Genomic DNA, 14,314 nt, shown 5'->3' with positions numbered 1-14,314 from the left:
AATGGAAGTACACTTACCGCCCAACACTCAGAATGTGCGCTGTCTCTTTCTTGCCTCATCCTTGGGTGGATCAGCTGGTAATACCTTCAATTTGACGCCACAAATCTCCTGCCCATTCAAAACTTCGATAGCAGCTTTGGCACTCAACTCATCAGCATACTTGGCGTAGCCATAGCACTTGTTAGACAGCATGTAAATTTCAATGAGGTTACCAAACCGGCTGCAGGGGTAAGGATGAAGTGTTAGCTCATGGTTGATTACGTGGCTATCAAAATATTAAAATACATACAAACATGCGTGCGCACACAAAGCAAAAGGTCCAAAAATTTAAATAAAAAAAAATTCAAGGTGATTTAGTCTTATGAAGGAAAAAAACAAATATACCATCAGAGATGGGGAATCCCCCACCATTGAATGAAAAAGGTCATAAATATTCCAGATAATGAGGGAGGTGAATTGGAAACAAGACACCATTTGGTCATCTCAAAAAGTTCCCCAGGGGTGAGGAACGTAGTAACCAAAAAAAATTGAAATCAGATAAGCGGTTTTCCATTTATTACAAAAAACATTTTTTTCAAGATGGCCACCCCAGTCGGCCATCTTGGATCCAGCCACGCCCAAAATCAATAGGGTTCTTCCTTTTCAGGTGGTACATGTGTGACCCGAATTTCAAATCGATATGGCGAACAGTTTATGAGTTATCGCACTCACAGCTATAAATGTTGATGCCGCCCCAGTCGGCCATCTTGGATCCGGCCACGCCCAAAATCAATATGGTTCTTCCTTTTCAGGTGGTACATGTGTGACTCAAATTTCAAATCGATATGGTGAAAAACATTTTTTCAAAATGGCCACCCCAGTGGGCCATCTTGGATCCAGCCACGCCCAAAATCAATATGGTTCTTCCTTTTCAGGTGGGACATGTGTGACTCAAATTTCAAATCGATATGGCGAAAAAACATTTTTTCAAGATGGCCGCCCCAGTGGGCCATCTTGGATCCAGCCACGTCCAAAATCAATATGGTTCTTCCACACATGTGTGTGTGACTCAAATTTCAAATCGATATGGCGAAAAAACATTTTTTCAAGATGGCCGCCCCAGTCGGCCATCTTGGATCCAGCCACGCCCAAAATCAATAGGGTTCTTCCTTTTCAGGTGGTACATGTGTGAACCAAATTTCAAATCGATATGGCGAACAGTTTATGAGTTATCGCACTCAGAGCTATAAATGTTGATGCCCGGACGGACGGACAGCCGGACGCCCTGGGTGACAACAATATCCCCCTTCCGCCACGCGGCGGCGGGGGATAAAAAAACTATTTTTAGAGATGTAGTAGGAAACATAAGGCAAGAATTTAGAAAGTATGTGCCCATTAAAAACGAAATCTATTTTCAGAGAAAAATCAAACTAAAGCAAAATTTTCAAACCAAAACAGCTCACCAGAACACATCATGGAGAACATCAAGAGGTGGTGGAATGTTGGAGCACACAATGAAAAGCCTCTCCTTCATAGGGCTATCTGGTGGAGCCAGTGGCTGTCTTGGCGGTAGAGATGGGGGTGAAGATGAATTCTCAAAAGGGGCATCGAAAAACTGAGGCTGTAAAAGAGTGGAATATACCTGCGTTATAAGTTTTCATTTTAGCTCGCCTGTTCGAAGAACAGAGAGCTATAGCGATACCCCTGGCGTGAGCGTCAGCGTCAGCATGAAAATGTTAAAGTTTTTGGTGCAAGTTATTCCCTTTCTAATATTTTTATCAACCACACTATTTTTTTACTGATAACAATATACAAATACATGTATTGCTTTAAAATTATTTGGATCAGACCACTGCATTGCTTTATAAAAAAAATATTATTAGACTAGTCTTTTAAAAACGATAAATGTATAAACAGGCGAGCATTGGGTGGCTTTGACACCACTCTGGTTTACTATTGAAACAATGACCCCATGAAGGGCTTCCAAGTTTCCACTTCCAGGACAAGGGCATTAGATACACGATGTCAACATAAATTTACAAGAACTTGGAAAGAGTCTGTCCTAAAGGACCGTTTAATCCTCCCTCCCCCAGCACCGTTTTTTTTTTTTTACAGCATTTTGAGCATATGTAATGACTTGCAAAACTGGCTCCCATCAGTCGGCGCTATACTGTGTACATCAAAGAAAATTGGGATGATCCCCACACCCTGAATCTTTGGGAATGAAGCACAGAAGAGATAAAACAAAACCACAAACAAGATATATAATTTGACAATTCCTCTGGGGCATTCCATGTCAAGTGTACACATTTTTCAGTGAAATTTTGACACATCGTCTCAGATTTCACTCTTTTTTTTTGTGCAAGTGTTTGTTCCCACATGTATATATATGTATATATGTATATATGAAAAAAAAATATATATATATATATATATGTATGTATATGTATATATATATATATATATATATATATATATATATATATATATATGTATGTATATGTATATATATATATATATATATATATATATATATATATATATACATATACATATATATATATATACATATATATATATATGTATATATATATATATATATATATATATGTATATATATATATATATATATATATATATATATATATATATGTATGTATATGTATATATATATATATATATATATATATATATATATATATATATATGATAGGGCAACGACAGCAGAAGTTGTGAGGGAGATAGCTAGGAAGGTACTTGGTGTGACATCTGGACAGAGGAAGGAAGATAAGGAGACTTGGTGGTGGAATGAGGAAGTACAGGAAAGTATAAGGAAGAAGGGGTTGGCGAAAAAGAAGTGGGATAGTCAGAGAGATGAAGAAAGTCGGCAGGAGTACAAGGAGTGGCGTCGAAAAGCAAAAAGAGAGGTGGCAAAGGCCAAGGAAAAGGCATATGACGAGCTGTATGAGAAGTTGGATACAAAAGAAGGGGAAAAGGATTTATACCGATTGGCAAGACAGAGGGACCGAGCTGGGAAGGATGTGCTGCAGGTCAGGGTGATAAAGGACGCAAATGGGAATGTGCTGACGAGCGAGGAGAGTGTGTTGAGAAGGTGGACGGAGTACTTTGAGGAGCTGATGAATGAAGAAAATGAGAGAGAGAGAAGGTTGGAAGAGGTGGAGATAGTGAATCTGGAAGTGGGGTGGATCAGTAAGGATGAAGTGAGGACTGCTATGAAGAAGATGAAAAGTGGAAAGGCGGTTGGCCCAGATGGTATACCAGTGGATGCATGGAAGTGCTTAGGAGAGATGGCAGTGGGGTTGTTAACCAGATTGTTTAATAAAGTCTTGGAAAGTGAGAGGATGCCGGAGGAGTGGAGATTAAGTGTGCTGGTTCCGATTTTCAAGAATAAGGGTGATGTGCAGAGCTGTGGAAATTACAGAGGGATAAAGTTGTTAAGCCACACCATGAAGTTGTGGGAAAGAGTAGTGGAAGCTCGGTTGAGAGGAGAGGTGACAATCTGTGAGCAGCAGTATGGGTTTATGCCAGGAAAGAGCACCACTGATGCGATGTTTGCTTTGAGAATGTTGAAGGAGAAGTATAGGGAAGGCCAGAAAGAGTGACATTGTGTGTTTGTGGATTTAGAGAAAGCTTATGATAGGGTGCCAAGAAGAGGAGTTGTGGTATTGTATGAGGAAGTCGGGAGTGGTGGAGAAGTATGTGAGGATCGTGCAGGATATGTATGAGGACAGTGTGACAGCGGTGAGGTGTGCGGTAGGAATGACGGACCGGTTTAAGGTTAAAGTGGGATTGCACCAAGGATCGACTCTGAGCCCTTTCCTGTTTGCAATGGTGATGGACAGGTTGATGGACGAGATCAGACTGGAGTCTCCATGGACCATGATGTTCGCGGATGACATCATGATCTGTAGGGAGAGTAGGGAGCAGGCTGAATCGAGCCTTGAGAGGTGTTGGTACGCACTGGAGAGAAGGGGAATGTTAGTCAGTAGGAGTAAGACGGAGTACATGTGCGTAAATGAGAGGGAGGGTGGTGGTATGGTGCAGTTGCAAGGAGTTGAGGTGGGGAAGGTGGATTGGTTTAAATACTTGGGATCAACTGTCCAAAGTAACGGAGAGTGTGGGAGAGAAGTGAAAAAGAGAGTGCAGGCAGGATGGAGTGGGTGGAGAAGAGTTGCAGGAGTGATTTGTGACAGAAGGGTAGCTGCAAGAGTGAAGGGGAAAGTATACAAGACGGTAGTGAGACCAGCTATGTTGTATGGTTTGGAGGCGGTGGTGCGAACAAAAAGACAGGAAGCAGAGCTGGAGGTGGCAGAGTTAAAGATGCTGCGATTCTCGTTGGGAGTGACGAGGATGGATAGGATAAGAAATGAGTATATTAGAGGGACAGCGCAGGTAGGACGGTTTGGAGACAAAGTGAGGGAGGCAAGATTGAGATGGTTTGGACATGTGCACAGGAGGGAAACGGAGTATATCGGGAGAAGGATGTTGAAGATGGAGCCGCCAGGCAGGAGGAGAAGAGGAAGGCCAAAGAAGAGGTTCATGGATGTGGTGAGGGCGGACATGCGGGTGGTTGGAGTGTCAATGGAAGATGTGGAGGATAGAGCGAAATGGAGACGGTTGGTCTGCTGTGGCGACCCCTAACGGGAGCAAGCCGAAAGAGGAAGAAGATATATGTATGTATATATGTAGATATGTATATATATATATATATATATATATATATATATATATATATATATATATATATATATATATATATATATATATATATATATATATATATATGGACATGTGGACAGGAGGGAAGCGGAGTATATCAGGAGAAGGATGCTGAAGATGGAGCCGCCAGGCAGGAGGAGAAGAGGAAGGCCAAAGAAGAGGTTCATGGATGCGGTGAGGGCAGACATGCGGGTGGTTGGAGTGTCAATGGAAGATGTGGAGGACAGAGCGAAATGGAGACGGTTGATCCGCTGTGGCGACCCCCAACGGGAGCAGCCGAAAGAAGAAGAAGAAGAAGGGATGATGAGTGAATTCAGTTGCTCCCAAAGAATGCCTGTGCAAGCCAAAAATTTAGAGAAATAAAATAGTATGCTATCGTCTCCAAATCCCAAACAGGGTAAAATATTGCCTGACGAAGTGAAATCCGCCGTAACCGAATTTTACCGAAGTGATGAAGTCAGCCGAATAATTCCGGGGAAAAAAGGACTGTGTGGTGGTCAGGAATGAACATGGAAAAGACAAAATTCAAAAGCGCCTGGTACAAAACAATCTCAAGGAACTGTTTCAGAAATTCAAAGAGAAGAACCCTGGCTTGAAAGTTGGATTTGCGAAGTTTGCCATGCTCCGTCCCTCGGAGTGTGTCCTGGCCGGTTCAGGCGGTACACACAGTGTATGTGTATGTGTATGTACGATACATCAAAATGTGAAACTCATGATGTTTGGTTCCAAAATGCCACAGATAGCCGAACTTCCGAGCTATCATCATGTGATAGCACGCATAGTTTGTAACCGAGCACAACCGGCATGTTATTTCAGAACTTGTGAAAGTTGCCCATCAATTGAAGACTTCAAAACCGAGCCACTGAGTGCTTATGAACTCGAGGATATTGATGAAATTCAGTTTAAATGGTGGACATCCACCGACAGATCTGAACTGAGCTCCATGGTCCTGCCTTTGGAAGAATTCATTAATCAATTCTGTGAATACGCGGTGAAATTAGTGAGACATGACTTCATTGCAAAGGCCCAATCTCAGTTTCTGAAAAATAAGAAAGATGAAATCGGTGAAGGAGAATTTGTCATTATTGGAGACTTCTCAGATAACTATTCGTTTGTCGTACAGGATGTGGCCCAAAGATTCCATTGGAACTGCTCTCAAGCGACAATTCGCCCCTGGGTTTACTATTTCAAATCGGAGGATGGCAAATTAAATCACGATTCGTTCATGATTATATCAGAATGCAATACTCACAACGTTGTCTCAGTCCACCTCTTCCAAAGAATGCTCATTGAACACTTGAAATCGAGCTTTGGAAATGTGAAGAAACTTTACTATTTCTCAGACGGTTGCACTAGCCAATATAAGACTTGCAAAGCTCTCATAAACCTATGTCATCACAAATCAGAGTATGGTTTTGATGCAGAATGGCATTTTTTTGCCACAAGTCATGGCAAGGGCCCTTCAGATGGCGTGGGAGGTTCAGTCAAACGAGAAGCAACACACGAGAGCCTGCGTAGACATTACGACAGTCAAATTACATCTCCAAATGATCTTTTCGCCTTTGCTGAAAATGGTTTGAATGAAATGAAGTTCGGTTACGGGATCCAAGAGGCGTATGACGAGGAAGAACGAAATCTGGAAGAAAGGTTAAAAATGGCCAAAACCATAGCTGGACCTCAAAAACTTCATGCTTTCATCCCTATTTCTGAAACTGCTCTCCAAGTACGCGAATTCAGCCTTAGCGAGGAACACCGTATCGAGTCAGCGATTTCAAAATCTACACCAACTTTTAACGGGAAACTCTCAGGTTATGTCACAGTGCACTTTGATGGAAATTGGTGGCTTGCCTGCATCATGGAAGCCTTTCAGGACACTCATGAAGTGAAAGTGAATTTTCTTCATCCAAACGGGCCCACAAATAGTTTCTTTTTTCCTGACATTGAAGATCACTGCATTTTAGACATTTCTGATGTACTTCTTTCCGTAGAACCAAAAAACTGCGACAGGTAGAACCTACACAATCAGTAAAAAAGAAACACAGCTGTCAAATAAAACTTTGGTTGGCAAAAAATCTTGACTGTAATATGCTAGGAAAAACTCTTACTCAAACTAGTATTGCTTCCAGTTACTGCATGTGCATGTGGAAAATTTATGTATAATATACTGATATAGTGTATTGGAAATGTGTTCAAATATTGTGCTATGTATTGTGGCGTATTGTATGTCCAGCACCCGAGTCCCCGAACAATAAAACCATCATCACACTTGAACCCATTGAGATCCCGTTTTCATTTATGCTGAGGTGTTGGAGTATCTGAAGGGGTATTCTCACACGAAAAAAATCAGGACCATCGCTTTGGCTGGGGAGCGGGGGCCCAAGGTCAAAGGGCGCCCCAAACTATAACTTTTTAACCTCCGCCATCGAAGATGGACGGAGGTTACTGTTTTCACCCGTCTGTTTGTTTCTTTGTTTGTTTATTTGTGAACAGTATTACGGAAAAACTCCTGGACGGATTTCGACGAAACTTGGTAGGGGGATTAGGTATGGTCCAAGGATCATGCCATTAGATTGTGGACTTGGTCCAAAATGCAATATGGCTGCTATGGCGGCCATTTTAAAAAAATATTTGAATTTTTGTTTTTGCATTCCTACTTGTTTTAAGTGATTTCCAACCAAAAAAAAAAAATAGTTGGAGAGAAAAAAACAAAATTTTGCAACTTTTTTTCAAAAAAATTTCGATTTTATTTGAAAAATATTTGAATTTTTTTTTTTTGCATTTCTACATGTTTTTAGTGATTTCCAACCCCTCCCCCCAAAAAATTTGTTAGAGAAAATTTTTTTTTAGAAATTTTGCAACTTTTTTTTCAAAAATATTTTGATTTTTTTTTTTGGCATTTCTACATGCGCGTCGATCTAGTTTAGTTTATTCAATCGTGGTTCAGTAGTCTGATCCGTTTTGAACTACAATGAATAGGATATCAGGTTCACTTCAGTGACCCAGCAGTTTTGACGGCGGAGGTTTTGCACTCTACCGAGTGCTCCCTCTCGAGTTGAATTACTGTTTCGGAGTGATTTTACTTTACGCGATTCGACAGATCTCGCTTTTACGAGCATTTTGATACCAAGATCAGCCAAATCGGACCACTACAACCTGTGATATGGCCTCTGGAAGATTGTGGGGCAGCCGGGGGCGCCCCTAAAATGGGCCCCTATGGGCCCACAGGTCGAAAAGTTGGTATTTTGAGTTTTTTCACCCAAGTGAATAAATGACCAACATATGGGGAGAAAATGAGGTATTGGTGTCGGGAGGGTGTGTACACTTGACATGGAATTCCCCAATACTGCTAAGGAATGTACTGTTAAGTTCACAGTTCCAGACCCATGGGGACCAACACATGTCTCATAACGATCCCTATCAGTTCCAGTCAACACAATGAAACACCCCCCCCACCCCCCTCCCCCCCAAGACTAGAAGAGCATCTTACCAAGGGCACTGATCAACCACAGACTCGAGCGTGGCATAGAATGCATCCTTCACGCTGAGATCACTTTCCTCAGTCGGAGTGTATACAGAGACCAGGGAAACGACACCCAAGGAGTGACAAATCCTCAGTTTCATGATACGCTCGTTGATGGGTGTTACCTCAATGATCATTGGAGTCAGCTTATTGGACACAGCTACAGCAACTCCTTGGGCATGGTAACCATCAGTGCGACCCGTTTGGAACACAGGTATCATCCCAAAGGAATGGAAGAGCGGCTGTGTTGCCCCTCTCTAGAAAGGAAAGGGTGATCGCCTGGACTGCAACAGCAACTGAGGGGTGATGCTGCTCTCCATGAAAGGCAAGATCTTTGCTTGAATAATTATTGATAGGGTTCACCACCATCTCCTTCAGTACCAGTGCCCACAGCAATCAGGCTTTACACCAACGAGGTGAACGATTGACCGTATCCTTGCTCTTTGGGTCCTCACCGAACACAGACGAGAGTCTCGGCAGGGGCTGCTTGCAGCCTATGTTGATCTCTGCAAAGTGTTTGATTCAGTGAATCGGGATGTCCTCTGAAGATTTCTCAGTCTTCGTGAGGTGCCACCAAAACTGATCAATCTGATTTATGAACTCTACTCTGAGTGCAGTGAGGTGTGGTGGTTCCATCTCAAACTAATTTCCAGTTATTACTGGAGTTTGTCAGGGGTGTGTACTGGCCCCCATACTTTTCAGCGCTTGAATGGACTGGATTCGGGGAGGATGTCAGAGAGATCAAGTTGCGGTGCATCATTTGGGAATGGCAAGATCTCTGACCTTGATTTCACAGGTGATTCAGACATCTATGCGGAGACGCTGGATATCCTTATGGGGGCCCTTGAGGCACTGAATGAGGAGTCAGAGCCGCTGGGATTACGGGTTTCCTGGGTCAAAACTACGATCCAGGCTTTCAATGACATCTTGGATGCTGCTGTCTTATCTGTACCCGTTTGTGGTGAGGATGTTGAGGTCACGGAGAGATTCACTTTTATTACCTTGGCAGTGATATTCATGTCTCTGCATGTTGTGAGCCAGAGGTCAAGATTTGTGTCAGGCCTGGGGAGTCATGGATTCACTGATACATGGGGTGTGGTGCTGTCGGTACCTATGCAGGATGATGAAAGTCTGAGTCTAAATGCTTGGTGCTTCGTCTTGCTCTACGGAAGTGACACATGGAATCTGTCCAGGGATCTGAGATGGAGACTTGACTCCTTCGGTACCAAATCTCTTCGGAGAATCCTTGGTTATTGATGGTCAAACCTTGTGTCCAATGAGCAGTTGGTGAGAGAGATTCAAATGACATTTGTTACCAGTGTAGTCTGTGGTGTCAGCTGTGGCTCCATGGACATGTGACTTGTTTTCCTGACGCTGATCCTGCTTACCAGATTCTCTCGGCGGAGGAGCATCGCGAGTGCAGGAGGCCAACCAGGTGCCTCTTGGTTGCAGCAGATTGATCAGCATCTCAAGGAGATGGGGATAGGCCAGTCATCTGCCTGGGGAATGGCCAGATGGAGGCCCCTGCAATACCTGTGGAAAGTGGATGCAGCAACGCCCTGCTCTGGCACATGCCCCCATACTTAATCTGACCTAAAACCTTGCTGTGCATACCTCAGCGATACAGCTGTTGGGGTCAATTTTACAATGAATTTTCACAAACTTGACATATCAACCTCGAACATTGTTGTTCTTTTTTGTGTGAGCCACAGTGTTATGCTCTAAGAGGATCTTCTTTGACCAGACCACCTCCTTAGCCTCTCAGCCAACCTGAAGTTTCCTGTTTGGAATGATTTTCAATTTTGTATTACTGCCAGATAGGCAGAGTAAAATATCTCACTTCTCTCTGCGCACATGCAATCGGGACAAATTCAGAACCAATGCACTGCTAAACCACAGGTTTGCTTTCTGATTCATATTCCGATCTGTGTTCAAAATATAACATTCAAATGAAATGAAGTAGTTCATCGAGCATAAACTGACGTGTACGTACGTGTACACACACACACACACACACACACACACACACACACACACACACACACACACACACACACACACACACACACACTCACACCCACACACACACACACACACACACACACACACACACACACACACACACACACACACACCAATTGCTTAAACCCGCTTTCCGTTTTGCGTGCGTGGAGTAAAAATTGCAGTCACCTCGTAGAATGCATTGGGGAACAATGTAAATTATCTGTGCAGAAAATATATTTCGCAACTACCCAATTAATTGCCAGGGGTGTGTACTGCCCCCCTGCTCTCTCTGCGATTTGTCCCGACCACATTTCCGCAGGGCGCTCAAGGTCCGCCAACAACCCCCTTCTGGTAAAACTACTAAAATCACGAATCACTGCTCACCTTCACTCTTTCATTCCTCTTTTTTCCCGCCTTTGGAATAAACTCCCTCACTCTATTTATTCCCATTCTTCCCTCCAGGCCTTCAAAACAGCTGTTCACCACCACCTCTTATCATCCCCCATCCAAATCCTCGATCTTTTCTACCCCCGATAATCCACCCAAGCCCACCTCCTTCAAATTCCCTGCTTTCCTTCATGAAAGTCCCTGTAATGTCCATCTTCTATTCCCCATGTTCCCCGTCCCATCCCTCTCCCTTTCACAGATCTCCAAATGTCTCTGTTCCCCACTATTTTGTCCTTCCCACGACCTCCCCTCCTGTCTCATGCCCCCCCCCTTGATGTGCGTTGTGTGTTAGCTCTCATACTGGCCTCGACAAGGTATACAACAACAACAACAACAACAACAACAAAAACATTTAAATACATCTTTTGTTCATGACTTTTGTTGGTTGTTACAATCGGCCAACGTGTGATGGAAGAGAATTGCAGTGTGTCAACGTTTCACGAGTCTTCGTATTGGAAACGAGTCTTTTCCGTACCAACTTGATATTTGTGTCCTTCTAAAAAAAACAACTTTAAAACGACAACAAAAAAAAAAATGTGATCGAAGGGGTTATCACTGCAGCCGATTAAAGAGTGTTTTTCCATGTAAAGCATACCGGTGCTGGAGAATTCAGCATCATGCGAGGTTGCATTTGACTTTGGCTCAGTGGACTATTGTTGAAACTTGATGAGACCACAGACATTACTTGTGCAGTTACCAACTGCAATGCCATCATTCCAAGTGCACTGAAGAAAAATGAAAGAAAGAAAGGTGTTGGTTAAAGGAAGATACTGACAAACATACCTCATCAATAATGACTAAAAAGTTGCAAGGTGAAAAGTATAAGTTTCCCACGCTAGTAGCATAAATAAAAACATTTCTTTAAAAATGCTCTTACTTGTGTCTTAGGACAAACCTTCGTGTCATATTTTCTTGAACCCATTGGCATTTGTTAGGGGTATACAGTACTGTATTTTATTTTTATTATCCATTCAAAGAGAAAGCACATCAACCGGTTGTTGTTTGTGTTAAAAATTCTTGCAATCGTATTTTGATCAATGGTTTGAATAGCAGTCGAGATTTAGGACTCGACATTAATGGTTCTCCAACTGTCCGGAATGGGAAATTTTGGCCCTCGAAGAAGTGAAAACCCCGATAAACCTGTCTGAAGGATGGGTCAATTGTATCAAGGAATTTTCAGGTTCACAAACTTGACAAATCACCCTCGAACATCGTTGTTCTTTTTCATGTGAAGCCACGAGTTGTGACGAAGAGGATCTTTTCCAACCCGACCACCTCCCTTGCCCCTCCAAGTCAACTAAAACTTTAAAGAATTTTAGTGGTATCACCTCACATGTGCCTGCAGTGTGAGAATTGCTACATTTATTTATTGACACCAAAACGTCTTCAGTTGTCCTACCGTTCCTCCCGCCCTTGATTTACTGAAGCTTGTGGCGAGGCAGTTGTCCTCAAACAACTTGCCTTTGCCTCATGGAAAGCAAACCCAACTGAGGGAAATCTCAGTTCCTTCCATAAAGCTCAAAACAAGTGTGTATCTACCCTCAGGAGAGCCAGAAAACAACATCTTTCTAATCTCAAGTCTGAACTCTCAAACCTCTCTCCCTCCTCAAAATCCTGGTGGCATCTAATCAAATCTGTTTCTGGTGTATGTTCCCCCTCCATCCCCTCCCTTACCTCAAATGGCCGCACTGCTGATACCGCACGTGAAAAAGCTGAATGCCTAAACTCGGTGTTTGCAGCTAAATCTTGTGTCAAAAACACATCACTTTCTCAACCCACCTTACCCAGTCGCACCCAACTGTCCCTGGACTCTGTGTCCTTTTCTTCTGACAAGGTGGAGAGCTTGCTGTCAAACCTCGACTCAGATTCTGCAACCGGTCCAGATGGCATCAGCCCACGTGTCCTCAAAGCTGCTCCTCTGCTCTTGCTCACCCTCTCTGTTCAATTCACCCTCTCATTTGCTCAAGGTCATCTGCCATCTGCTTGGAAATCTGCAAACATCACTGCCCTGCATAAAAAAGGTGCAAAAACAGATCCCTGCAACTACAGACCAATCAGCCTTCTCCCAATCATCAGCAAGGTTGTGGACTCCATCATCGCTTCAGACATGAAATCCTTCCTCTTTTCCAATGGCTTGATTTCCGATCATCAATTTGGTTTCAGACCCGGTCACTCTACCCTGGATATGCTGCTTCTGCTCTCCCAACAATGGATGGAGGTCCTCAATGCCAGACAGGAAATCCGAGCCGTATCCCTGGACATATCACGTGCTTTTGACACAGTCTGGCACCCTGCCCTGGTCACCAAACTCTCTTCCCATGGTATCCAAGGCCATCTCCACTCATGGCTCGCAGACTTCCTCTCCTGTCACAGTCAACGTGTGGCCCTAAATGGAGTTCTTTCATCCCCTCTTCCTGTCCAGGCTGGAGTTCCTCAAGGTGGCGTTCTGGGCCCTGTTCTTTTTCTGGTTTTCATCAATGATCTCTCCGACTCTCTGGAAAATCCTCTCTATCTCTTTGCTGATGACTCCAACCTCTGCCGTACATCGGTCATCCCTCAGACCGGCAAGCAGCAGCTTCTTCGCTCACTGCAGATCTGGATAAAATCACAAACTGGTCCAACACGTGGAACATGTCTTTCACTCCAGACAAATCTCACACTCACACTATGTCTCTTCGAAAGGACCGTTTAGAAAACCCACCCATCCACTTTCACAACAATCCTCTGGAAGAAGTCCTTTCTTTCAAGCTTCTGGGTCTCGCTATCTGCCATGACCTTTCCTGGGAAAGCCACATTTCAAACCTCGCCTCCAAAGTCAGTCGTTGACTGGGCATCCTCCGTCGCGCAAAGTCCTTCCTCGGCCCTCCTGAGCTCCTGACCACTTACAAAGCTTTTGTCCGTAGCCTGATGGAGTACTGCTCTCCCCTCTGGGCTGGTGCTCCTGCCTCCCACCTTTCTCGGCTTCACGCTGTAGAAACCAGGGCATTTCGGATCATCAGCATCTCCCGCAGTGAGGCTATGTCTTTGGGCCTCTCACTCAATCACCACAGGTTGGTCAGTGGTCTTTCTGTCTTCTACCGTCTCCTCTCCAGCCTTGCCCCCCTGCTCTCTCTGCGATTTGTCCCCACCACATTTCCTCAGGGCGCTCAAGGTCCGCCAGCAGCCCCCTTCTGGTGAAACTACCAAAATCACGAATCACTGCTCACCTTCACTCTTTTTTCCCACCTTTGGAATAAACTCCCTCACTCTTTTCATTCCCCTTCTTCCCTCCAGGCCTTCAAAACAGCTGTTCACCACCACCTCTTATCATCCCCCATCCAAATCCTCGATCTTTTCTACCCCCGATAATTCACCCAAGCCCACTTCCTTCAAATTCCCTGCTTTCCTTCGTGAAAGTCCCTGTAATGTCCATCTTCTATTCCCCATGTTCCCCATCCCATCCCTCTCCTTCCACAGATCTCCTAATGTGTCTGTTCCCCACTGTTTTGTCCCTTCCACTCCCACCCCCTCTTGTCTCATGCCCCCTTGATGTGTGTTGTGTGTTAGCTCTCACATGAGCCTTGACAAGGTATACAAAAAAAAAATCACAAATTAGCATGACACGTGGTGGGACAACTTAACAAA

General features: G+C 43.8%; 1 protein-coding gene across 2 annotated transcripts in view; it reads right to left on the bottom strand.

The window, feature by feature from the left end:
* Positions 1-14,314, bottom strand: part of RBM45 (RNA binding motif protein 45) — a 46,105-nt gene that overhangs the window by 3,305 nt on the left and 28,486 nt on the right. For both annotated transcript variants that reach the window (XM_085893102.1, XM_085893101.1), the window contains exons 7-9: positions 11,286-11,415; positions 1,443-1,600; positions 18-220 (exon numbers count right to left, since the gene is read on the bottom strand). In XM_085893102.1, coding sequence (XP_085749228.1) covers positions 28-220; positions 1,443-1,600; positions 11,286-11,415 — 481 coding nt within the window. In that variant the 3' untranslated portion in view covers positions 18-27. The remainder of the gene's footprint in view (positions 1-17; positions 221-1,442; positions 1,601-11,285; positions 11,416-14,314) is intronic.

Source organism: Eptatretus burgeri, chromosome 8, assembly GCF_056783735.1.
Source record: "Eptatretus burgeri isolate ZD-2024b chromosome 8, Ebu_testis_v1, whole genome shotgun sequence".
In the NCBI taxonomy this organism is placed as follows: Eukaryota; Metazoa; Chordata; class Myxini; order Myxiniformes; family Myxinidae; genus Eptatretus; species Eptatretus burgeri.
This window is presented reverse-complemented; position numbering and strand designations above follow the sequence as displayed.